The 24,231-nt window shown below is 45.3% G+C and overlaps 1 protein-coding gene across 4 annotated transcripts in view; it reads left to right on the forward strand.

Moving 5' to 3' along the window:
• The window catches only part of Sort1 (sortilin 1), an 82,337-nt gene that overhangs the window by 31,532 nt on the left and 26,574 nt on the right, over window positions 1-24,231 (forward strand). For 2 of the 4 annotated variants that reach the window (XM_052731134.1, XM_052731136.1), the window contains exons 4-10: window positions 9,293-9,395; window positions 10,644-10,808; window positions 12,616-12,689; window positions 15,571-15,620; window positions 19,289-19,416; window positions 22,818-22,962; window positions 23,837-23,992. In XM_052731134.1, the coding sequence (XP_052587094.1) occupies window positions 9,293-9,395; window positions 10,644-10,808; window positions 12,616-12,689; window positions 15,571-15,620; window positions 19,289-19,416; window positions 22,818-22,962; window positions 23,837-23,992 (821 nt within the window). Of the gene's footprint in view, window positions 1-9,292; window positions 9,396-10,643; window positions 10,809-12,615; window positions 12,690-15,570; window positions 15,621-19,285; window positions 19,417-22,817; window positions 22,963-23,836; window positions 23,993-24,231 lie in introns of all 4 variants that reach the window. The other 2 variants (XM_052731133.1, XM_052731135.1) reach the window with 1 other exon arrangement.

Consider the following 24,231-nt stretch of genomic DNA (forward strand, 5'->3'; position numbering starts at 1 on the left):
ATGGGGCTTCATCACCACCACCACCCTCTATGCTAGGGTTTTGTCTGCCTTGAGCTGTCACAGGTCTGTGCATATTGTCACAACTACCGTTGAGTTCAGATGTACAGCTAGCATTCTCTTTTTTTACCCACCACCCCACAGCTCCCCAGAGTTTTCTTGAGTGTGAGCAGCAGGAAATATTAGATAGAAAGATTTATATTGCGGAGATAAACAGATAGAAAATAAAGGATAGCCTCGAGAGGGTCTGGAACCTTTTCCAACGGGCCCTGACTGTCTCTGCCCCAGGGTTTTTATAGAGACGCCAAGGGGTGGCGCAAAAGACCTCCTCCCCCAGCACAGCCAAGTGCAGACCATCTCAGACACCTGCACTCAGGCCCGTGGTCTAATCATCCTCTATGAGGACCTGCTGGGTAAAGCCATGAGGAACCCGAGAACAGGCTCCCACAATCGCTGCTCTAATCACAACAGGCAAGAAATGGAAACAGCCTTTATATCTGTCAGTAGAGGAATAAAAATGTTGTACATTTACATAATGGAATAGTATTCACCTGCTAGGAAAAATAAAATTATTAAGTGTGAAGGTAAAGCGCTAGAGATGAAAACAATTATTCTGAGCGAGGTAACCCAGACCCAAATGTTGCATGTTTTCTCTCATGTGTGAATGTTAGCTTTGAACCTTCAGATAGGTTTGTTTCATTAGGAATATCCACAGAAGTCAGGAAATTAGTAAGCACCATGGGGAGGGGGAGGCTTTCCAGGGAGGGAAGAGAGAACCCAGGGATAGAAAAGGGAAAGTTGGAGCAGGAAGGGTTAAATGGGGAATGCATAGGATGGAGGTAGAAGAGGGAATACAAGGAGGGATAACTAACACTAACAATCTTTTGAGAAAGTCATATGAAAACGACCACCACAGAAGCTTCCTGAAATACATAGGCTACCTAAAATTACAGCATATTGCCATTTCTCTTGGTTACCCTCCAAAACTTTATAGCAAGATCCTATTGCTAAAGGTACCACATACTTGAGTCATAAAACACAGAGAGATCAAGCTGGTCTTGACCTGGAAGCTTCCTCTGTATCAGGCAGCTTTTATAGTGCTGGGGGGCGCTATGCGTTCTACCAGAGGAGAAAAGTAGGTATCAGTCTTATTCAGTGGTGAACGCTGCACGCTACAGTAACTACCACTGGTGCAACAGTGGCGGTAATGTCACAGAAGGAACCAACCAGCTTCTAAGTGGATTTGAAGCCCACTCCTCAAGATGGAACCCACACCACACACCTGCACTGCTATTGGTGCCTAGAACTTTCGGCAAGATAAGTTGTAGGCCCTAGGGGAGAACCTACTACTGTTACTCTGCTAAATGGACATAGAATTAAGCCAATTCCTAGCAACTCACTATTAAGCCCATAGATTCGTGCATCTCCCAGACTTCGTCAGAGCTGCTTCCTTTTGCATTCGATGGCAGTTAATACAGAGACCTTCAGCTGGTCACAGTGCAATGCGTAAGAGACGATGAGGAGCTCAGCCCTAAATGGAACATCTCTGTCACACCCCCTCCCCACACCATACAGGAGTCATTGTGGAAGAGGGAGTGGGAAGACTGGAATAGCCAGAGGGGAAGGATGACAAGGAAACTGTTCTGTGCCAGCCTTTAGATGATAGGCTGTTTAGTTTTCACCACAGAAGATGGTGACAGACAGGAGACTCCTGTGCAATGCCAGCCTGGGCTACAAAGTGGGACGCTGTCACAAGTAACAGACATGTATATGTATATATATGTACACATATCAGCACATGTATGCAAAGTTCATTAAAATACATAATGGCCTATTGTTTTTAACACAATTTCAATTTTATAAAATCAAGAATTTTCAATCAAAGGAAAATAAAGCTCCCAGATACTCAGATTCCTTTTAACAGTTCTATGGTTTTATTTTCCGTGCCTTACTCTATTTTTGCATCATATTTTTATGATTCCCATAAAACACATATTTTCCCAATAATTATAAAGCACAACAAAGTATTAAAAACAAAAACATAAAGCAGCATCACACAGTCAGAAAACAGATTAGAACAGGGGGAGTTAGGTTTAGTATGAATTCAAATTCTGCCGTTTTTACCTGGCTTCTCTTTCAGGTCCATGATTCCTTTGACACATTTTAATGAGCTACATTCTCCTGACTGATATTTTAACTGAAAATTTCAATGTAATTGGTTCAGATTGGTTGTGACAGTTATGTTTTTTAAATTTTCACAAATGCTGAATCAGTTGAGTATAGTGGCACGCACCTTTGATACCAGTTCTCAGGAGGCACAGGCAGGCGGATCTCTGTGGGTTTGAGCCAAACCTGGTCTACATAGCAAGGTTAGGTCAGTCAGCACTTTGTAGTGAGACCCCATCTCAAAAGGGGGGAAAAAAAGGTAAAACCAAACAAAAATAAAAGCTGACCCAGCAAATGCTGAGTCATTGCTCCTACAGGAAATACATAGTGAGTTTTCTGTAAATATCTGTTCATAATAATTCACCAACTGATCAATATATAACCTTACTTCACTCTGTTTCTATTGAAAAATATCTAATTTAAAATGTGTTGTTGCTTCATTGAATTTGAATTTATGGCCAATAGTACTGTAACTCTTACTCAAATGAAGTTTACCTAACACACACACACACACACACACACACACACACACACACACACACACACAGGTTGCCTGCAGGAGTAACAGTACATCCACAACACACAGAGAGCAACAGAAAATTGCCAGCAAAAGGTACAAAAATGTAACACCTTGGCCGAAAAGGTTCCTTGTTTATAGTGTGAAAGTAGACACCACAAGGCAGAGCATTGGGGTGGTGATGTTTTGGGGGGGGGCACTTTACACACCTAGGCAAGCACTCTGTCATTGATTGAGCTCTATTCTTTGTCCAAATATCATGTCATTTAATTTCAGCTGGAAACAAATAACCAGGATGGGTTTGTTTTGTTTTCTTTCTTTCTTTCTTTTTTTTTTTTTTAAGATTTTATTTATTTATCATGTATACAGTGAGTGTTCAGCCTGCAGGCCAGAAGAGGGCACCAGATCTCATTATAGATGGTTGTGAGCCACCATGTGGTTGCTGGGAATTGAACTCAGGACCTCTGGAAGAACAGCCAGTGCTCTTAACCTCTGAGCCATCTCTCCAGCCCTTGTTTTGTTTTCTTATAAATGTCTGCAGATAGCCACAAAAGTACTGTGAGTACTGAATTTGAAATTACAAATAAATTTAAATGAATAGGCAATTTGCAAATGATGTATGAGAAATGAAAACCAACCATATAAACATTAGTGAAAACTACAAAACTGTAATTATTTTTTAATTAGTCATCAGCCTTACTGCTTTCATGTTAGTCATGTTAGGATCTGTTGTAGTGATTTTTTTTTTTTTTTTTTTTTTTTGGTTTTTCGAGACAGGGTTTCTCTGTGTAGCTTTGCGCCTTTCCTGGAACTCACTTGGTAGCGCAGGCTGGCCTCGAACTCACAGAGATCCACCTGGCTCTGCCTCCCGAGTGCTGGGATTAAAGGTGTGCGCCACCACCGCCTGGCTTTTTTTTTTAATTTTTATTTATCATGTGCACAGTGTTCTGTCTGCATTTATTCCTGCGGGCCAGAAGAGGGCACCAGATCTCATTACAGATGGTTGTGAGCCACCATGTGGTTGCTGGGAATTGAATTTAGGACCTCTGGAAAAACCGGCCAGTGTTCTTAACCTCTGAGCCATCTCTCCAGGCCTGCTGTAGTGATTTAATCATAGGAAAATGAGTAAAAGAGGTAGAGACTGGATAGAGGTCGAAAGAGTTTGAGGTACATTCTGGGCAAGCCTGGATTGCTGTGAGTACAATTTTTTAAGTGATTCCATTGAAGATCCAGAAAGAAAATAAGGATCGTTAATGTTCTAGACTCATGACTGAATGTTGTTAAAACATGGATGCAAAGCCACTATGATCAGGTCTCAGAAACGAGGCATGTGTTACTGGACAGTGGAAAAGGTAAGGCTGTCTTCTGCAGTGGCCAAGACTTGGCTGAGTTGTGTTCATGAGGTATTGTTATGCCGATGATGGAAGTTACTAGTGAGAATGAGATTGGAAATGCAGCTGAAGCATTTCTAAGCAAGGTGTTGAAGTTGCAGCTTGGCTTCTGACAGCTGAGAGTAAGATGCAAAGAGAGAGAAATGACTTAAGACAGAATTGTTAAGAAGAAAGGAAGCAGAATTTAAGGATTAAAATTTTAAGGGGTTGGGGATTTAGCTCAGTGGTAGAGCGCTTGCCTAGCAAGCGCAAGGCCCTGGGTTGGTCCTCAGCTCTGGGAAAAAAAAAAAAAAAAAAGACAAAATAACAAAAAAGAATTTAAGCAGAAAATCCTCAGTCCATCGGTACTGTAGGGTAAAAGGGCCAAAGAAACATACTCTTACCCTAAAACCAAAGCCGGTGAAAGAAATACACTTTCCCAAAGAAACACACTCTGCCCCTGACCAACAGCATGAAAACCAACCAATCCCTGAGCACGAAATCCAGCCAGTCTCTGAGTTTGTCCAAACTCAGGGATTGAAATTCGAACAGTTCCCACCCTGAAAATCTCCACCCTGGAAAAACTGCCCCTAAGAAGCCCTATACAAGCCCTGTACCTGTTCAGTTGGGAGCTGCCCTTTCTACCTGAGCAGAGACAGCCACTCTCCTGGATTCTTCCCTCCCAATAAATCTCTTGAGTGAGTTTTGGATGAAAACCTTCTTTTGTCGGAGTGGAGCAGGGCAGAGAAGTAACAACTTTCACCAGCAGGATGGGGAGGGGGTGTTTGGAAGTAGGGTGTGTGTGTGTGTTTGGAAGTAAGGTGTGTGTGTGTGTGTGCGCACACGCGCGCACACACAAAGCGGTGCTTACCAGAGAGAAGAGAAGTAACAATTTTTGCTGGAGCAAGAGCAGAATTGCTACATTTCTATTGGGGGCAGGCAAGTGGAACAGAGAAGTATCAGATATCTCTGCAGGGAAACTCCCTTAGTAGAGTGGAGCTGAGCTGAGCTGTATATTCCCAAGGGGAAACCATCCCCCACCAGAACAGAGCTGTAGGTATTGCCTGGCCTCTGACAGCCAGGATACCTTTCCCTTCAGAGCTGTAGGTATTGCCTGGCTTCGGACCGCCAGGATACCTTTCCGTCCAGAGCTGTAACACTTACACATACTCCAAAAATTGTAAACATGAAGAAGATGGTCAAGGGGCCATTTAATGAAGGGGATTAGTATGCATGTGAAGCGAGAGTTTATTAACCACCCGCAGGAAAACTGACAAATGGGAAGGGATGAAGGCCGACTGCTGGACTTCTTGAATTTGATAGGGTAGGACTAGAGTTATTCAGCTAATACAGACTATTCTGCAAGACCAGGAAGAAGCAGTTCAGAGATCATCAAGATTGTTTCCTCAGGTTCAAAATTGGGGGAGGGGGGTATTTATCACAGACTTAGTGGACCAGCTGTCTTCCACCTGAAGTGTGGGTGCAGGCTACTCAGAGCCGTTACACATTGAAAGCACATAGCTTGGTTCATCTCTTGGCTAGAGAGAGGTTTGTGGCAGGATGCACTGTACCTTGGGTCTCACCCATATCTGATTTAGATGGTATTTGTGATCATTTTAAATTGTCAGCCTGATACAACAGAATGACCTGAGAGGAAAGTCTGTGTATTTACTTATTTTGAGAGAGGCTCTCACTATGTAGCTCTGGCAGGCCTAGAACTTGTTATGTAGAACAGGCTGGCCTCAAACTTGCAGAGATTTGACTGCCTCTGCCTCCTGAGTGCTAGAATAAAGGCATGCCCAGCAAGAGGAAAGTCTTAATTAAAGAGTTATCTAGACTGGGTGTGGTGATGCTTACCTTTAATCCCAGTACTTGGGAGGCAGAGGCAGGCAGATCTCTGTGAGTTCGAGGCTAGCCTGGTCTACAGAGCGAGTTCCAGGACAGGATCCTAAGCTACACAGAGAAACCTTGTCTCCAAAAAACAAAAAACAAAAAAAGTTGTCTAGATCAAGTTTGCCCCTGGCAGGCCTGTGGGGGATATTCTTGATGGTTATTGATGTGAGAAGATCCAGCCCACCCTGAGTGGCACCATTCCTTAAGCAAGAGCTCCTGAACTGTATGAGGAGGGACCCAGGTAGGGAGGTGATTAGGACATGAGAGCAAAGTCCTTACTGATAGGATTAGTGGGCTCCATAGCAAGACCCCAATTATAAACAAACAAACAAATAAACAAATAAATAAATAAAAATGGTAGGAATTGGGCCTCAGCAGACATGGAACTCTCAGTGCCCTGACTTGGGTTTCCCGGCCTCCAGAATATGGTATTCCATCATAACCAAGTGACTTAGCCAAGTTCTGTTCTGCACACATTTGTGCTTGGCAATGTCTTGAGCTGAAAGCATTCGTGCCCATGTTCACACCACAGACATGGACTAAAATGATCACTTATTTTTGGCAACCAGAAGATGTGGCTGGAATTGTTATTAAGAAGACTTATTTCTAAAGCAGATGGTTTTTACAGGGTTTTCGTGGTTAGCAATCATTTGATTACTATTTATAATTATATTATCATATGGAGTTTGAGAAATAAATTTCTTTTTCAGGATGTTTTGTTAATTTCCCGTTCATGCTGATGCATATAATACACTGACAGAACCCCACTTAACTCCCAATGGTTAGCTCTAGTCCATTTTCTCCACTCGCTTGACCAGCTGAAGTAGTGGAGGGTTGTCATGGATTTTTTTGTTTGTTTGTTTCATTCACTTTTTTTCTGGAGGGCAGGGATGCGTTCATCGCACCAAGTTCTTAAAAAGCAAGCAACCATGCCAACAGCTTTGTGAAGCTTCCCTGGGGATGTTATGAAGGAAGGAAGATTATCCCTGTTTGTAAACCAGGGATAATCAAGCTGCCATAGCTCCTTGGACAGTTGTCTGAGCTGCTGATGGTATGCACCCTGCAGAGCTAATGCATGTCTCATGCTGGCTGCCTAGAAGATAAGAAAAGATCCTGTGCTCCAAAGCCAGAGATGGGACAGTAAAGGAAACTGCTGCATGGTACCCAGTCTCTGTTTTATTTATCTAGGAAGTGGAGGGGGGGGGGGGGCTCTGGGGAGGGTGGGGTGTAGAGGAGTCACCCTAGTAACTCCAAGATGAGGTTTGCTTTATCATCCTTGGAGACTGCTCAGGCAGGCACAGGCATGTCCCTTGTGCCTTGAGCTTCTTCTACTGCCAAGTAGAGACTAACAAGAGAAATGATGATTCCCAAGCTGTAAGAAAAAAAAAAAAAAAGACTCCTCGCAAATAGTTTGGGGCTGAGAATGGAAAGAACTGGACTGTGGTTTCAACTTTGTCTTTAATTAGCTGCTTGACTTTGGATAAGTTGCCTCCCCTTGCACATCCCCCTGTGAAACACAGGAGTTGCACACAATGGTCTCCTCAGGCCTTTGCATCTCTCATGTTCCTTAGTTTTTGATTATTTATTGAGGTTTCTCCCCACATCTGTAGTGTCTTATTAAATAATAAATGTGAACATTGCTGCAGATTTCTTCTGGCTCTGGAAAACTGGCTTGCAATGTCTTCACCAATGGATAACCAAAAGTTATATATATATTTCTTTGATAATTTCATATGTGTATATATAATGATCATATAAACCCCCCATTTATTCCCTCCAACCCCCCTGTACTCCTCCCAGTGCCACCCCTACTAACTTAGTCTTGTTCTTTTTTCCTTTTTCTTTCTGTTTTGTGTTTTGGTTAAGTCAGTAAGGCCAATGGTTGCTGCCCATGTGTGCATGGGTGTGAGGCCATCCACTGGAATGTTGAGAAATTTACCACTGGTCACACCAGCCAAGAAACTTCCCCAGCAGCTACCAGCTGCCAGGAGCTCCTGTAGAAAGGGTGGGCCCCACCTGTATGGAAATTCTGGCTAGCTTGCTCCTGTGCAGGTAGCCATGGCTGATGCGACTTCTAGGTGTCCTTTCCCTGTCATGTCCAGCATTTCACAGCAGTCCTCTCCATCTTCCAGCTTTTGCATTCCTTTTTGATTTTTCTGTGATGTCCCCCAGCCTTGGCAGAGGGTGGGGAGCTAATAAAGATACCCCATTTAGGGCTGAGCACTCAGTCTCTTCTCAGCCTTTCGGCTACTTAGGTGTGTCTGTATCAGCTGCTGCCCACTGCATAAACAATCTTCTCTGACCGAGGTTGAAAGTCCAGGTCCTGCATCAGATCCAATCCCTTTAAAGTAATATGAAGTTTGAGGAGTAGTGCCATTTTTAGAGAGCTGTGCATAGTGTTAGGCCTATCATCAGACAGCTACCGGTTCTGTTACTGCTCAGAAATCTACACATGGATTCCAATGCTTCCCAGAGGCTTTATTGGAATGGAATTTGGGGGGAAAACTTTGAGAAACCAAGAGTCGAAGTTGGTCATTTGCTTTCTCTAGTTGTAGTTTTTATGCTCCATGAGTTAGTAACTTATGCCTGAGTTAGGGATGCTAACCTCTCACCGGAAAACATCAAGACCACCTGCTGTACTTAAGATGGCTGGATGTGGTCTTGGCGGGTGGAGCCCAGGGGCTGGGCGACCGCAGAGGCCCAATTCAGACTAGTTTGAATAACAAGGAAATTGTTGATTCACATAACTAAAGACTGAGACGACATGCTTCTGGGTCAGTTCGGTCTGTGTTGTATGCTCTGCTTTTCTGGGATTCTAGAGTTACCTCAGTTGCCCTTTCATTGTGAAAAAAATAGTAATTTTTTTTTGGTCTGTATTCACATACCACATTGTGGGGGTTTCTCAACAATGATGCTTCGAGATTTGGGACCAGATAATTTCCTGTTGTGACATGGCCTGCGCACTGCAGGATGTTCAGCAACCTCATTGCCTAAATAGTATCTGTATTTTGATAATCAAAACTGTCCTTGGCTATCCCACAAGTAGGAGTGGGGAACAAACCCACCCCAGCTGGGAACCACTGGTCTAAAAGAAGGCTAACCACTTTTAGCAAGTGGCTTATCTGTAATGTGTTTCCTAGAAAATCTCAAGGGAAGGCCTTCTTCTCTTTTTGGCTCGACCTTAGGTAACGCCCCCTCTGGAATCTGTCACTGGCAAGGGAAGTAACATGTCCTTTAGACTAATCCCACCCTGACTGAGAAAGTCATGCAGGGGGGTAAAGGCCAAGAAGTCTGGCGGGCTTGCTCCGCTACACTCTAAACATCCTTCTTTTTTTCTTCTCCCTCTCAGTGAGGATTATGGAAAGAACTTTAAGGATATTACCAATCTCATCAATAACACCTTCATTCGGACTGAATTTGGCATGGCTATTGGTCCTGAGAACTCCGGAAAGGTGAGACTCATCCCTGCATGTCAAGTGGGTGCTCCACACCACCTGAAAGCTGTTAGTGCTGGAATGACCCAGGGGTTCACAGTATTGCATGTGTGAGGCTTAGTTTTAGTGGTCAACATGATACAATCTAGAATCACTCAGGAAGACCCTCAGTGAAAGGTTGTCCAGATCAAATTGGCCTGTGGGCATGTCTCTGGGGGATCATCTTGATTGCATTAATTGCTGTGGGAAGAAGACCTAGCCCAGTGTGAGCAGCACAATTCCCTAGGCAGAGGATCACAGACTGTGTAAGTGTGGAAATGGTGCTAAGTACAAGTAGGCATGCATGTGTGTATTCACTCTCTGCTCTTGACTGTGGATGTGACCAGCTGCTTCAAATTCTTGTCGTGGCTTCCACACAGTGATAGACTGTAACCTGGAATTGAAAGCCAAATAAACCCTTTCTCTCCTCACCTGTTTTTTGTCAGGTTGTTTTATCACAGCAACATAAATGAACTTAGGACAGCATTTTAGTTTGGTATTGCTGTATTTTAAAATCAAATATAGTTTGATACTGATTGTCTTAGGGTTTCTGTTGCTATAAAGAGACACCATGACTGTGGCAACTCTTATAAAGGAAAAACATTTAATTGGGGTGGCTTACAGTTTCAGAGGTTCAGTCCATCATCATCATGGTATCACATGGTGGTGTGCGGGCAGGCATGGTGCTGGAGAAGGAGCTGAGAGTCCTACATCCTGACCTGCAGGCAGCAGGAAGTGGTCTGAGTGTCACACTGAGCGAAGTTTGAACAAAGGAGACCCCAAAGCCCACGCTACAGTGACACACTTCCTCCAACAAGGCCACACCTAATCCAACAAAGCCACACCTCCTAATAATACCACTCCCTATGAGAATATGGAAGGCAATTACATTCAAACTGCCACACTGATCATAAAAGAATAGGATTTAGCACAGACTTTTTTTTTCTGGTTCACATCCAAGATGCACCCAAACCCTTCATACTTAGGCGGTAGTTGTTCAGTATTGCAGCATGTACTCCCTTTGAACATTGTAGTCTTTGGGGAAACTACATCTCAAAACTAACCAGAGTTAAAAAAAAAAATCATAGGTATGATGCATTGGCAGGATATCTTTCTTATAAAACTAAAACTTGGAGACACACACACACACACACACACACCCTGCAGGACCCTCCCCTGCTCTCACCGTGTTCCTCCCTAGCTCTGACCTCTCCTCTCCCTGGCCAGGTGATATTAACAGCAGAGGTATCTGGGGGAAGCCGAGGAGGACGAGTGTTCAGGTCATCAGACTTTGCCAAGAACTTTGTGCAGACAGACCTCCCCTTTCATCCTCTGACTCAGATGATGTACAGCCCTCAGAACTCGGATTACCTGCTAGCTCTCAGCACAGAGGTGAGTCCCCGTTGAACTTGTCTTCCCTTGTTTCCAGCATCATAATATACCGGCTTTAAAGGATCCTCTAGCACGTTACATTAGACTTTTCCCTAAAGTCTCCTTATGATGAAATGTGTGTTTTTTACACTCTGTTCCCATCTGGGTATGACTTCTGTATACCCTCTCTTCTAGGTATGTATGATGTATAGTTGTCATTATATGTTTTTTTAATGAATGAATGTCTGCTGCTGGAATAGCGAAGTAGAAAACAGTTTGCAATCATCATTCTCGAGCTGCAAAGGACAAGTATAAATTGTCACCCTCCTAAGACTGTCACTGTTACCAGAGGAGAGGAAGTTGAGGAGAGTAGCACTGAAGACTGATTCTGCCCGAGGAGACCCAGTCAGTGTCTACTGAACCAGGATATTTCTCTCCCGCTCCCACCGAGGCTGCTCGATGAGCTCCTGTTGTCAATATAATTGACAATGACAGACATCGTGTTCTTAATTGCTACATTTCAAAGCAGGGGCCAGTCCTCTGTTTGCATGGCTCTATGACCCTGCTCCCTTTGATCTACCTTTCTAGATGGTCCTTCTTGGTGGTCTCTTTCTTAAACTCCGTTCAGCTTACCCTTAACTGCCTTCTGTTCATTTTACATTGAGCAACCGCTTCTATTCTGTTTTCCATTCATAATGTAAAGACTCTCAAATCCGTTCCATAGGCCATCAGGTTCCTGTCTTCCTGATCCAGCGACATGGTCAGGTGTGTGTCCCTCAGGCAGCTCAAACTCTATCCCAACTGATCTTTTCTGCTCCTCTCTCAGGCGGGATCCTACAATGTTTATAGTAATTAACGACACAATGTACCCCACACCCACACCTGACGTCATTGACTTACACACATACACACAGGCGCGCGCGCACACACACACTCAACTATTGGAAAAGTCAGTTCTCTTCTGGCTTCATTTCTAGCTGACCCCATTCCTCAAGGCCACGGTTGAAGACGTCACTGACTCTTACAGAACTGACTGGCACTTACTCACTTCGCATCCTACTTCTAGCTGGGACACTCCAAAGCCACTTCCCATTCTCATCTATGGTTGTGAAGCAGTCACTCCGCTCCTAGGGTGCCTTCCTGCTGAGAGCTCACATACAGTAAAGCCAGGTTCCTCACCTCACCTCTCACCATCAGCTCCGCATCCCTCGCCTTGGGATGATGCTCCACTGATGTCCTTTGACCTTCCTGCCCCTCCATGTCTGTCCCCTTCCTGCCTTTGCTAGGCTTCACTTGTCTTTCACTAGCACTCTGTGCTTCCTTTGGATCACGCCACCCATCAATTCAGTCAGTGCAGTGTTCTTCGTCAGTCAACTGTGGCTGTGCACTGTGCCTCCCCTCCCCCTCCCCCTCCTCCACTGGACCTCATCCATAACACCACATGGTAGTGTGCCTTCTTCTCATCTGTGTCCCTTGTTAAACTGTGAGAGCCTTGAGAGACAGAATGCAATGTCTGATATGGTGCCTGGAATACAGGGTGCTTTATATGAATTTGTTGTTCTCAATTCCAAGACTCAAATGAGTCTGGGTAATATGTGTATGTGTGTGCATGTGTGTGTGTGTGTGTGTGTGTGTGTGTGTGTGTGTGTGTGTGTGTGTGTGTGTGTATGTGTACGTGTGCATGCATGAGTGTGTGTTGTGTTTTGCTCAGACTGCTCCGGTATGTGTTTCTAATGTACTGACTGATTGGATGTGAATTATTAAAAGTCATATAAACAGCTGCAAAGAATAAAGCTGGAATTTTGATAAGTCATTTTTAATCTTTCAGAATGGCCTGTGGGTGTCCAAGAATTTTGGGGAAAAATGGGAAGAAATCCACAAAGCAGTATGTTTGGCCAAATGGTGAGTAACACAAGACTCCATCTGTGTAGGGCCCTAAACCTTAGCTCTGCCAAAGTCACATGGGTAAATAGCAGGTATTTGCTGTGTGCCAAGTGCGCTGCAGGGTCCCATAAGGGAAGAGAGAGGGGACACAGGTCTGGGACACAGACTTGGCCCTGGAGGAGCTGCTTGCTGTCTGTCTTGGAAAAGAGGATTTTGCCTCAATGAATGTTATTAGGCGTGTGACTGCTGCCTACAAAGAGTTTTTTCTCCATAGCTGGTGACATCCACTGGGACACAAAATGGAGCTTTAATGTGGGGTCTGTGGTATGTCTCTAGAGCCGGGCTTACACTTCCTCGTCTAGCACTCCATTTCAGTTGCGTAAAACATAGTGTGAACTCAGGAAGAGCTGAAAGGGCTTCCAGACTGCGCAAGTGCTACCATTTACAGCAAGAAAACACTCTCTTCCGCTGGCAGTGTGCCCTGCCCCTCGGCGCCTGCCCAAAGACGGAGGACCAGAGGCAGCTCTGACTTAGGAGCAAAGTCGCTTTTGTTCCAGCCTGGCTCTGTTGCTGGTCAGTGGCTTTACCCTCTCTGGGCTTCAGTTCCCTCTTGGTAAAAGGAGGCTTCTTTGCAGAATATGGAGGGTGGAAGCAAGAATTGAAACAGCAGCTCAGACCTCCCACGTTCTGCTTCTCAGGTCCGTGTTCTGAGTCCCTTCTTTTCCACGGACTGATTTCAACAAATCTGGTGATCTGGTTTCCCAGTTCACAGCAGATAGCTGCCGGAGATGAGCTATGGGGCTGCTAGCAGCAAGCCCACAACAGCGTTAGAATTACATCCTGAAAGCTGGAAGCAGGCAGGAGAGCCATGAAAAAATAGACAAAACTCAGGACCAAATTACTGTGCCAGATCCAGGAAGGACACTTACTTCAGCAACATCTGGGAGAACACTGTATTATGGCTTGATATGATTAATGTTCCTGGTGATGACCCCAAATCCCAAGAGTTTAATGTGTTCTACTCAGGGAACCAGAAGAATAAATCATACATATTTGAAACATTTCTACTAAAATCAGTTAAAATACTAGCTATGCTACTTGAGTGAGGTGGGCCTTTTCCAGAGGCAGTCGCTCAATGAGGATTTTAGAGTGCTACTGTGCACCCACTCACCACATCTGGTTTCGTGGTACATGTTTTAATCAGCGGTGTTGGTACCGGATAGGACTTGACAGCAAGAAAGCCACTTTTATGGTAACTAAGTTAACAAATCACTTCAAGCAATTTAAGGCATGGTAATCTTAGTCATTGAAATTCATCTTTACAATAAAAAGCTATTTTTAAATGATATTTTATTGCTTATGTAAGGTTTCTTTGTTTTGAGACAAGGTCTCTCTATGGAGCCCTGGCTGTCCTGGAACTTGCTGTATAAACCAGGATGGTCTCAAACTCACAGAGATCTGCTTGCCTCTGCCTTCTGAGTGCTGGGATCAAAGATATGCGCCACTACGCCCAGCTTTACACAAGGTTTTTTACCTTTACAATTTTTTTTCTCATGAGACTTTTGTCTATGTGTGTGTATGTGCACCACGTGCATGAGGTGCCTATGGGGGTCAGAAGAGGCATCAGACTCTCTGGCATAGAAGTTACAGATAGTTGTGAGCCATCATGTGGGTGCTGGGAATTGAACTCAGGTCCTCTGCAAGAGCAACAAATGCTCTTAACTGCTGAGCCATCCCTCCAGCCCTGGTATCTTACTTTGGTATGACATTTAATGCTTAGCTCTAAACTCAAGGTAGCTATGCTACTGATGCTGATAACTCACCTTTAGATCTTTGATCTCTAGGAATTTACAGCCTGACGTTCTAAAAATGCATGCTCAAACCCAGGACCTTTTGCTGATGGTAATCTATAAGTGCTGTCAGAGGCAGGATCTCATTCCCTGAAAACTGCCTTTCCAAGTTTCATTTTAAATAATTCAACCTCTGACCTAGTTGACTATTTGAGATGAAAGAGCTAAATTATTTAGCTCATAAAAATTACTGAGCTAAATTCAGATGGGAAACCACAAAGCCTAAAACCTAGCAGCTGACATGAAGAAGCTAGTCGGTGTGGCAGAGGCAAGGGGCACACACCATGTGGTTACAACAGCCGACTAGGCAACAAAGTGACAGCCCACAGTGTGCAGTCTCTAGAAGAGGGCTTCCCGCAGGCTGGCGTCTTATCCACTGGGCTACACGGTCCTTGAACAGGGATTCTTATCTTCATTACTAACAACATACTGGGATGAGTCATTACTGAGGGAGTTGTTCTGTGCACTTTGAGATGTTTAGAATTGTCCTGACCTGTACCCAGTAGATGCCAGGAGTAACTTCTGCCTCCTCCTCTCCCCTCCTCAATTGTGGCAACCAAAAATGTCTTCCAATACTTCCAAGTGTCTGAAGGAGGCAGAACTTGCCATTGCTGAGAATCACTGCTCTAGAATTTTGCAGCTAAAAGGAAAAATTTTGCAGTTAGAGAGACAATGAGGGCCTCACAGGAGGCCTAGTTTGTAAGCTAGTGCAGAAAGATTGTGAGGTTATGATTTAGTGACGCAAGAGAGAAGCATGTAGCGAGGGTGGGGGGCGGTATGAGCCCAGAGGCTGATTTGGAGTGAAGTACATCAGTGTGACTGGAAGAGTTATCACGGTGAAGTAGATGACTGGAGGAGACAGGGAGTCCAGGCTGTGGGGAGCGTCACCAGTGGACCATCCCAGCACAGCTCAAACTCTTCCTTTTGAATTCTCACTGTAAACCTGACTAAACACAGTGAGCAGCATGGCGGCCGTTGCCGGGGGCTTTGTGACTAGGCTAACATGGTCTCTTTATCCATTCCTTATCCCTGTCTTTGCCTCCTTGTAGGGGATCAGACAACATCATCTTCTTTACCACCTATGTGAATGGCTCCTGCAGTAAGTACATTGTAGTGCCAGAGAAGAGTGTCCTGGCTGCCCATTCATGGTAGAACATTCTGGGTTGTGTGTGGTAGAAATAAAAGGTTTTCCCACGCTCCTGCAAATTCAGTAGCTACTGAAAATTCAAAACTGTTAATTACTTTTAAAATCTTGAAACTACAACTAAATTCCTTCATCATGCCCAGGTCAATAAAAATGAAACTAGACCTGGAGATGATACAGCTCATCTTGGCAATCGTATGTGTTCCTTTTCTCATTATAGTAACCAAGTACCTGACAAACACAACTTAAGGGGAGAGAGGTTATTTGGCTCCCAGTTTAGAAGGCACAGTCCGTCGTGGTGGGGGAGGCATGGAGGCTGAGCTCCCAGTTTAGAGGGCACAGTCCGTCGTGGTGGGGGAGGCATGGAGGCTGCAAGCAGCTGTCCCTGGCAGTAGCATCTTGCTGTCTGGCTTGTACACATGTTGGTGTGTTAGGAAGGAGAGAGCTCGGGTCAGAATGAGAAACAAAGATCATCCATACCATCTATAAGCAACCCATTTCTGCTAACTAGGCCACAGCCTAAAAGGTTTCACACCCTCTCAACAGTACCACCAACTGGGGTCCAGGAACTCAGACATCTGAGTCTATGGGGGACATTCCACATTTAAACTGGCACGCGCCACCCCTGGCCCCTGTTGGCTCACTGTTATCATATAATGCACACTACATTCAGTCCAACATCACAAGTTACTGTTGTCAAAGATCCTATGTCTCTTCTGAGACCCAGGACAGTCTCTTAGCTGTGGGCCCTTATGAAAATCAAAACTCGAGTTGCATGTTCCCAGTATACAAGGGCACGTGCTTCTGAGAGAGATATAGGACAGCAATGGAAGATGGGAGCTAAGGACTAAACCCATCAGATAAACTGACTCTGAAGCTCCATGCCCACATCTGGGAATCATGGTGGCATCATTGGAACTTCAGTGACCTTGAGTGGCCCTTCCTCTACAGCTCTTGTTACCTGAGGCACATGTGGCCTCTTTCTTGAGATAGCTCCGCTTGGGCCTCCAGCCTTCTTCAGTATATGTCTGTAATTCCAGCATCTTGGGATCTACATTTGTAGCTTATCCTTTACCTGCACAGCTTCATGCACTGGCCCCCAAGGGTCTCCCTGCAGAGACTGACCCAGTTTACATCGCCTGGCCTCATGGGCTCTTTCATGAGACAAATCTTGATGACCCGTCACTCTTACAGTCTGCTTACCTGAAAAAGCACCACATGGACAATGCCAAAGCTCTGCAGCTGTCTAGAGATATATCCACCCCTCCTACCTTGGACCACAGCTGCAGTGGCCTCTGAGTGCCTGCAGCTGGACCAGGTGGCCCCATTTTTTTTCTTGTGTGTACTGGAGGCTCATGTTCTCAGGCATGGCTTTGTGGGTTTTGCACTGGAGCCTTCGTCGGGTGGTGTCTTGCCTTCCCGGCACCTTTCCTGTTGTCCTGGTACAGTGTTCGGCTGCACTGTGATGGCGCCACTTGTCTCTTTCCCTGTTACAGCCACTTTGTCTCCTGTGCCTTGTTTGCAGCTTTAAACTTGCTCCTGTCCCTGTCTTCAGCAAACTGAATATTTTCGCATCCTCCTCCACTCTCCCTTTGCGTTTCCCTGTAAACCTGACTACGCACACAGGGAGCAGTAACCCTAACGCTGTCTGAATGTTAGCAGCCTGTAGATTTCGGGCAAACAAATTAGTCCCCGAGTTTTCAGGTGAGCCTCACTCAAAATTTCAAATCATAGGCTGACTACAGCCAGATTCTTTACCAGAGTGTGGCATGAATGTTCTCTAAACGGGTTCCCAATAGAGATCTGGTTCTCATCTTAAGCTGGCCTTCACATCGACGTTTCTCTCAGAATTCTGGTCTTCATGAGCTCCCATTAGAAGGGCCCGTTGGGCTGTGCTTATAGCATTCTGGTGCTCATCCCACAGCTCCAAACTCTTCCACATTCCCCGAACCAGCCAGTTCTGAAAGTCACATGGTCAGGCTATCACTACAATGTACTCTTTGATTCCAAATCTCTGTACTAAGTACTTTTCTCATCACTGATTGTCTTAGTCCGTGTTCTATTGCTGTGAAGAGACACCATGACCGTGACAACTCCTATAAAAGAAAGCATTTAACTGGGGCTGGCTTATAGTTTCAGAGTTCAGTCCATTATCATCTTGACACAGAACATAGGGGCACACAGGCAGATGTGGTGCTAGAGAGGTAACTGAGAGAGTTCTACACCTGGATCAGCAGGCAGCAGGAAGAGAGAGCGACACTGAGTCTGGCTTGGGCTTCTGAAACCTCAGAGCCCACGCCTGAGTGACACACTCCCTCCAACCAGGCCACACCTCCTAATCCTTCTCAAGTAGTGCCACTCCCTGATGACTAAACATTCAAATATATGAGCGTATGGGGGTCTTACTCAAACCACCACACTGACAAAACACCGACAGGAGCCCCTTAAGGGAAAAGGGTTCCTTTGGCTCCCAGGGCACAGTCTGTCATGATGGGGCAGACACAGTGTCTGAAGCAGCTCTGTCCCTGGCAGTGGGAGTGAGTATGCAGCATGGCTTGGATAAGAGAGGCTTATTCTCCTTTACAGTTTCTGGGGCGCAGTCCACAATGGCCAGGAGAGCATGGCAGCTGGAGCATCCCTGCATGGCAGTGAGAGCACACAGCCATTGCTCGTTCATATCTTAGTAGATCAGGGAGCAGAGAGCTTGTACCAGAATCAGAAGTAAATGCCACCTTCAAGCTCTGCCCTCAGTGACCCACAGTCCCAAACGGTTCACAACTCCCCAAATGGTACCAAGCATTTAAACACATGAGCCTGTGGGGGATCTTTCCTATCCAAACCATTACAGCGGTGTAGATACGGCAAACACTAGGATGTAAACAGTAGGAAACTCACGGGCATAGTGATTCCTGTAGAAGATGGATCACTTTCATGTTGGCCGAACTATTGGCTTCCCAATCCATGCGGCAATATCCAAGCAGGAAAAAAAAATATTTCAGCCGGGCGGTGGTGGTGTACGCCTTTAATCCCAGTACTTGGGAGGCAGAGCCAGGCGGATCTCTGTGAGTTCGAGGCCAGCCTGGGCTACCAAGTGAGTTCCAGGAGAGGCGCAAAGCTACACAGAGAAACCCTGTCTCGAAAAAAAAAAAAAAAAGAAAAGAAAGAAAAAAAAATATTTCTTTTATTCATGCAACAAATACCCGAGTCCTTGCTGTAGGCTACATGCTAGTGCAATGAGGAAAAAACACCCAGGATCTGCTCTCATGGAACACTAATGTAGGGGTGTTAGATGATAAACAAGAAAGGAAAATCTACAACAAGGTCATTTAAAACAGAATAAGATCATTTTAAAGTGTGCCACGAAGACAGTGCAGATTGTCACTGCTGCATTATACAACACTGTGTTTGAGTCATGAACACCCAGAAAACTCCCATAAATAAAACCCAAATGCAAAGTCTCTGTATGTGAGGCCATGTCACATCTATGCTGTCACTTGATCAGCACTCACTGGATTAAAAGTGCTTTTTCTGTATTAAAATAAGAGCAGTTCTGGAGCAGCTGTATGAATGGGACTCTCACCTATAAGTGAAATTTTAATCGATATTTTGTCTTGTTTAAGAAGCTGACCTTGGCGCACTGGAATTATGGAGAACGTCTGACTTGGGGAAGACCTTCAAAACCATTGGTGTGAAAATCTACTCGTTTGGCCTTGGGGGCCGTTTCCTGTTTGCCTCTGTGATGGCTGATAAGGTGAGTATTTGCCTCTTCGGGGTCCGATGTCCCCGCTAATACACACCGTGTGCATCTCTTTTACTGTGTAGTCCTGGCAGCATTTCTTGTCCTCTTGCATTTAAAATTTTTTACATTTATTTGTTTATTCTGTCCGTGTGTGCTGTGTGTGTTGGGCACACACACACCATGGCAAATGTGTGGAGATCAGAGGACAGTTTGCAGGAATCTATCCTTTCCATACACCATGGAGATCCGAGGATCAAATCCATGTATCCAAGCTTGGTGGCGAGCTCGTTCATCCACTGAGCCATCTTGCCAACCCTGTGATTCTATTTTTATTTATTTTTTATTTTTTATTTTTTTATTTACTTATTTTAGTTTCTCAAGACAAGGTTTCTCTATGTACCCACTGAGGCTGTCCTGGAACTCACTCTGTAGACCAGGCTAGCCTCGAACTCACAGAGATCTGCCTGCCTCTGCCTCCTGAAAGCTGGGATTAAAAGCATGTGCCACCACCACCCTGCTTGTTTCTTGTCTTTTGAGACGAGGTTTCTCTGTGTAACAGTCCTGGCTGTCCTGGAGCTCGCTTTGTAGAGCAGACTGGCCTCGAACTCACTGAGATCTGTCTGCCTCTTTCTCCCAAGTGCTGGGATTAAAGGCGTGGGCCACCACTGCCTAGCTAGCCCTGTGATTTTATTTTGTTTTAATTTTTTAAAAAAGATTTATTTATTATGTATACAGTGTTCTGCCTGCATGCCAGAAGAGGGTGTCAGATCTCATTACAGATGGTTGTAAGCCACCGTGTGGGTGCTGGGCATTGAACTCAGGACCTCTGCAAGAACAGCCAGTGCTCTTAACCTCTGAGCCATCTCTCCAGCCTGCCCTGTGATTTTAAATATTATAGTAAAAGCTTGGGAGAGATTTTGTCTACAGAGGCTGACTGACTCTCAGGGGCTACTGTGGATATGCCTAGTTACTGTGACTAGTCTTGTTTTTTGGACTTGAAGGCCCAGTGTTTGGCTTTACTCAGACATGAATATCTGGAGGGGGAAGAAAGCAGTTCCTCTGCACATTATTCTATAATCACAATAAAAAGATATAATGCTAGTTGAGTGTCTGTTCCATACTGGGTACTAGTCTAAATCCCACAAGATAGCAGTGAATAGATAGATACATTTCCTGCTCTCTGAGTTTGTGTTCACGTGGGGAAGCCCATGCTAAGCAAGTGTCTCAGTCAGGGTTCCGTTGCTGTGAAGAGACACCATGACCACGGTAACCCCTATAAAGGAAAACATTTAATTGGGGTGGATTACAGTTCAGAAGTTTAGTCCATTATCATCATGGTAGGAAGCTTGGCAGCACACAGGCAGACATGGTGCTGGAGGAGCTGAGAGTTCTACTTTTGGATCAGCAGGCAGCAGGAAGAGATACACTGGGCCTGGCTTGAGCATTTGAAACCCCAAAGCCCATCCCAGTGACACACTTCCTCCAACAAGGCCACACCCACTCCAACAAGGCCACGCCCACTCCAACAAGGCCACGCCCACTCCAACAAGGCCTTACTTCCTAATCATGTCAAGTAGCTCCATTCCCTGATGACCAAGCATTCAAACACATGCATCTATGGGGCCATTCCTGTTCCAACCACCACAGCAAGTAGGTCTGTCTATGAAAAATCAAAGCAGCATGGAGGTGGGGAGCAACAGGAACTGGCAGCGCTATTACAGACCCTGTGCCTGGGTGGGATCTAGGTGACCTGAGGAGGGCGTGCCTGTGTGAACATCTGGGAGGAAAGCAAGTGTGGAATCGGCATGGACGGAGACAGACCCTCAGACCTCCTGAAGACAGGGGGAGTGGCAGTGTGGCCGGAGCATGGGAAGCCTGGGACGGGGAGGGGGTGGGAGGGGAGATGGAGTGGGAAGCTGTAGTGCACGGGCCTCTCATTCTTCGGGTGGGTTGTAGTATAATTCACTGTAGCAGAATAGGTATGCCTGGGAGAAGGCGAGGGTGGGACCAGCAAGAAGAGCCGCCGAGAGGCTGTCAAGTATTCAAGGGAAGGAGCTGGGGCCAGACTGTTAACAGTGGGTGAGGGGAGACGCGGTGAGATTGCATGTGTGAGTTTCAGTATATTGCCAATTGGACAAGCCGGTGCCTTTGATGTACCTTGTCAGACAAAAGGAAAACAAAGTGAGACCATAAGAAACATTCAAGTCTTTGGCCTGAGCAACCGAGCAAATGACAGAGATGTTTCCTGTAGTAGCAAAGGCTATGGGGGAGCAGGTTTGTGGGAGAAAAACCAAGAATTTGGTGTGTTGGAGATGAAATGCCTGTTCTATATCTGAGAGGAAATGTCAAGTCAGTGTTTGTGTATACGAATCTCCTGAAATTCCATGGTATTTAAGGCCATGTGACTGGGTGCTTCTTCTGGGTGAGTAGGTAGAGAGGAAGGAAATGGGAGGATTGAGCAAGGCCCAAGCACCTCCTCACTGAAGGTCGCAAAGAGAAGAGTTGAGCTGAGAGGCCTGGGTGGGAGGAAGGGGTGAAGGCGGGGAAATCGGGACACCACGCTGTTGTAAAAGTGAAGTGAAGAAAGTGTCTGCAGAGGCGGCAGCGGTCACTTGGCAAACTCAGTTGAGTTACATGAACTCTGAGAATGACCCCCTGGGCTGGAAGTGTGGGTGTTGGCGGCCTTGAGAGAATCAGTTTCTTTGGGATAGTGAGGTTAAAGAGGGAACTGGGCACAGGAAGTAGATATGGCCTCTACCACTGAACTACAACTGCTGAGCTCTAGCAGCTGTTTTAAATCAATCAGCAGAGACTAGGACTTAACCACTTCCTAGCACACCCCATTACCAGCCAAATACTGGCCGACCGATATCCTTACAGGAATCTTGGACTCCTTGGCCTCTCCCTAGCCCGTGTATGTTCCCTTCATGGCTATGGAGAGAATTCCTTAGAAGCACGTCTCATCTTGATTCTCCTGTGGTCTCCCAACATGGATTTCACCTTCGTCTTCCTGACCATCAATTATCTAATTCTTTGGATTAATTGTCTAAAGCCAGGGTTATCTCAAAGAGACCAAACATTTAAGTGGCAGTCATTTTGAGAATTTCAAGCGAGCATGTGCAAATGTTATAAAGCCAACCTAGTCACACCGTTAGCTCTGTTGAAGGGGATGGGATGCCAGCGACTGGAAGGACCATAGGAAGGAAGGAGCTAGAGAAAGCCAAGACAGACTGGGCCGCTTCATTGCCTGGAGGAGAGTGGAAGCTGCTTTGAGAACTGGCGCAGGGCCTTTCGTTGTAGTTGGACCCACTGAGGAGATGATTAATACAACTATTTAAAAAAATGTTTCTATTCATGTCCTTGACATGACACCCTGACAATTACAAATACAGATATTGGTGTATTTATTCTAGGATACAACCAGAAGGATCCACGTGTCAACAGACCAAGGGGACACGTGGAGCATGGCACAGCTTCCTTCTGTGGGACAGGAGCAATTTTATTCTATTCTGGCAGCCAATGATGACATGGTATTCATGCACGTAGATGAACCTGGAGGTAAGACTCATTTAATGGTCCATCCTTGAATGCGTAGATTTAAGCTTTGGCCTCTGCTCTGAGCTTCCTTTTTACATGTCAAGACCTTTCCTCTTACCCCAAGAAGTTTATTACTACCCTTTAAAAGGCCACTTGTTCTGGTGCCTACGGTGGTCTGTGGGGGTGGCTGAGTGCTTCCCAGAGCAGACTTTTCAGTCTGCTGAACTCAAGCTGTGACCAGGTAAGTACAGGAAAGATTCAGAAGCTAGTGTGGTTTGTTTGATGTTTTCTCGAGACAGGGACTCACTCTATAGTCCAAGATGGCTTCAAACTCACAGTGCTCCTGCCCTAACCTCCTGGATGCTGGGGTTACAAGTATGTACCACTTTGCCCAGCTTAAGAGACTCATAGTCATTGGATAAAGCAACTTTATGTCTTTTGAACATAATGACAGAAAGTTAGAGCTGACATTTTGTCTCTTTTCAATTTCACTTTTCTAGTGATAATTTTTTTATATAAAACTATCAGTTTGTGATATATTAGAATTTTTTAAAAATCCTTCACAAAAGAGTTTAAGAAACATTCTAAAGTACAAAGATCTAGAAATGTATGAAATATGGATCTAAATACAATGCATGTGCCAGCAAAATATACCTGGGAAGAGCTTTTTTGATTACATCACGAGGCAATGCAGTGTCTTCTGGGTTCCAGCCTCTAAGTTGAGTGCTAGGATTAAAGACAAGTGTGAAGACTGAGTGTGAAATTGTGATGAACACTCAGGTCTGAGTCTTACTGTGAAGACAACAGATGTGCTGGGCCAGGCAGTCACGACTAGACTATTGTTTTGTTTTGGTTCTCTGCTTCAAGACTCAGTGTTTTCGTTTGCTTCTGTCAGATACTGGATTTGGCACAATCTTTACCTCTGATGATCGAGGCATCGTCTACTCCAAGTCTCTAGACCGACATCTCTACACCACCACAGGCGGCGAGACGGACTTTACCAACGTGACCTCGCTCCGTGGAGTCTACATAACAAGCATGCTCTCAGAAGGTGAGGCTCAGCATAGACCTGGCTCCTTCAGCTGAGCGGGTCAGGATCTGAGGTCTTGGGGGAAGCTGATGGTCCTTCCCCCAGGGATGACCTTGCCTTGCCAACAAGCCGCCCCTTCTACAAGGTGGCTTCATTGTGTAAAGATACTGTGGGGGTAGCAGTAAGACAAAGCAGAGCAGCAAGAGTGGAAAGAAAGAGGGCTCCACATCGGGCAGTGTGTGTTATGTATGAGTCTCCTG

The sequence above is a fragment of the Peromyscus californicus genome, unplaced genomic scaffold (assembly GCF_007827085.1).
Source record: "Peromyscus californicus insignis strain IS unplaced genomic scaffold, ASM782708v3 Scaffold_9__1_contigs__length_137607984, whole genome shotgun sequence".
Classification (NCBI taxonomy): domain Eukaryota; kingdom Metazoa; phylum Chordata; class Mammalia; order Rodentia; family Cricetidae; genus Peromyscus; species Peromyscus californicus.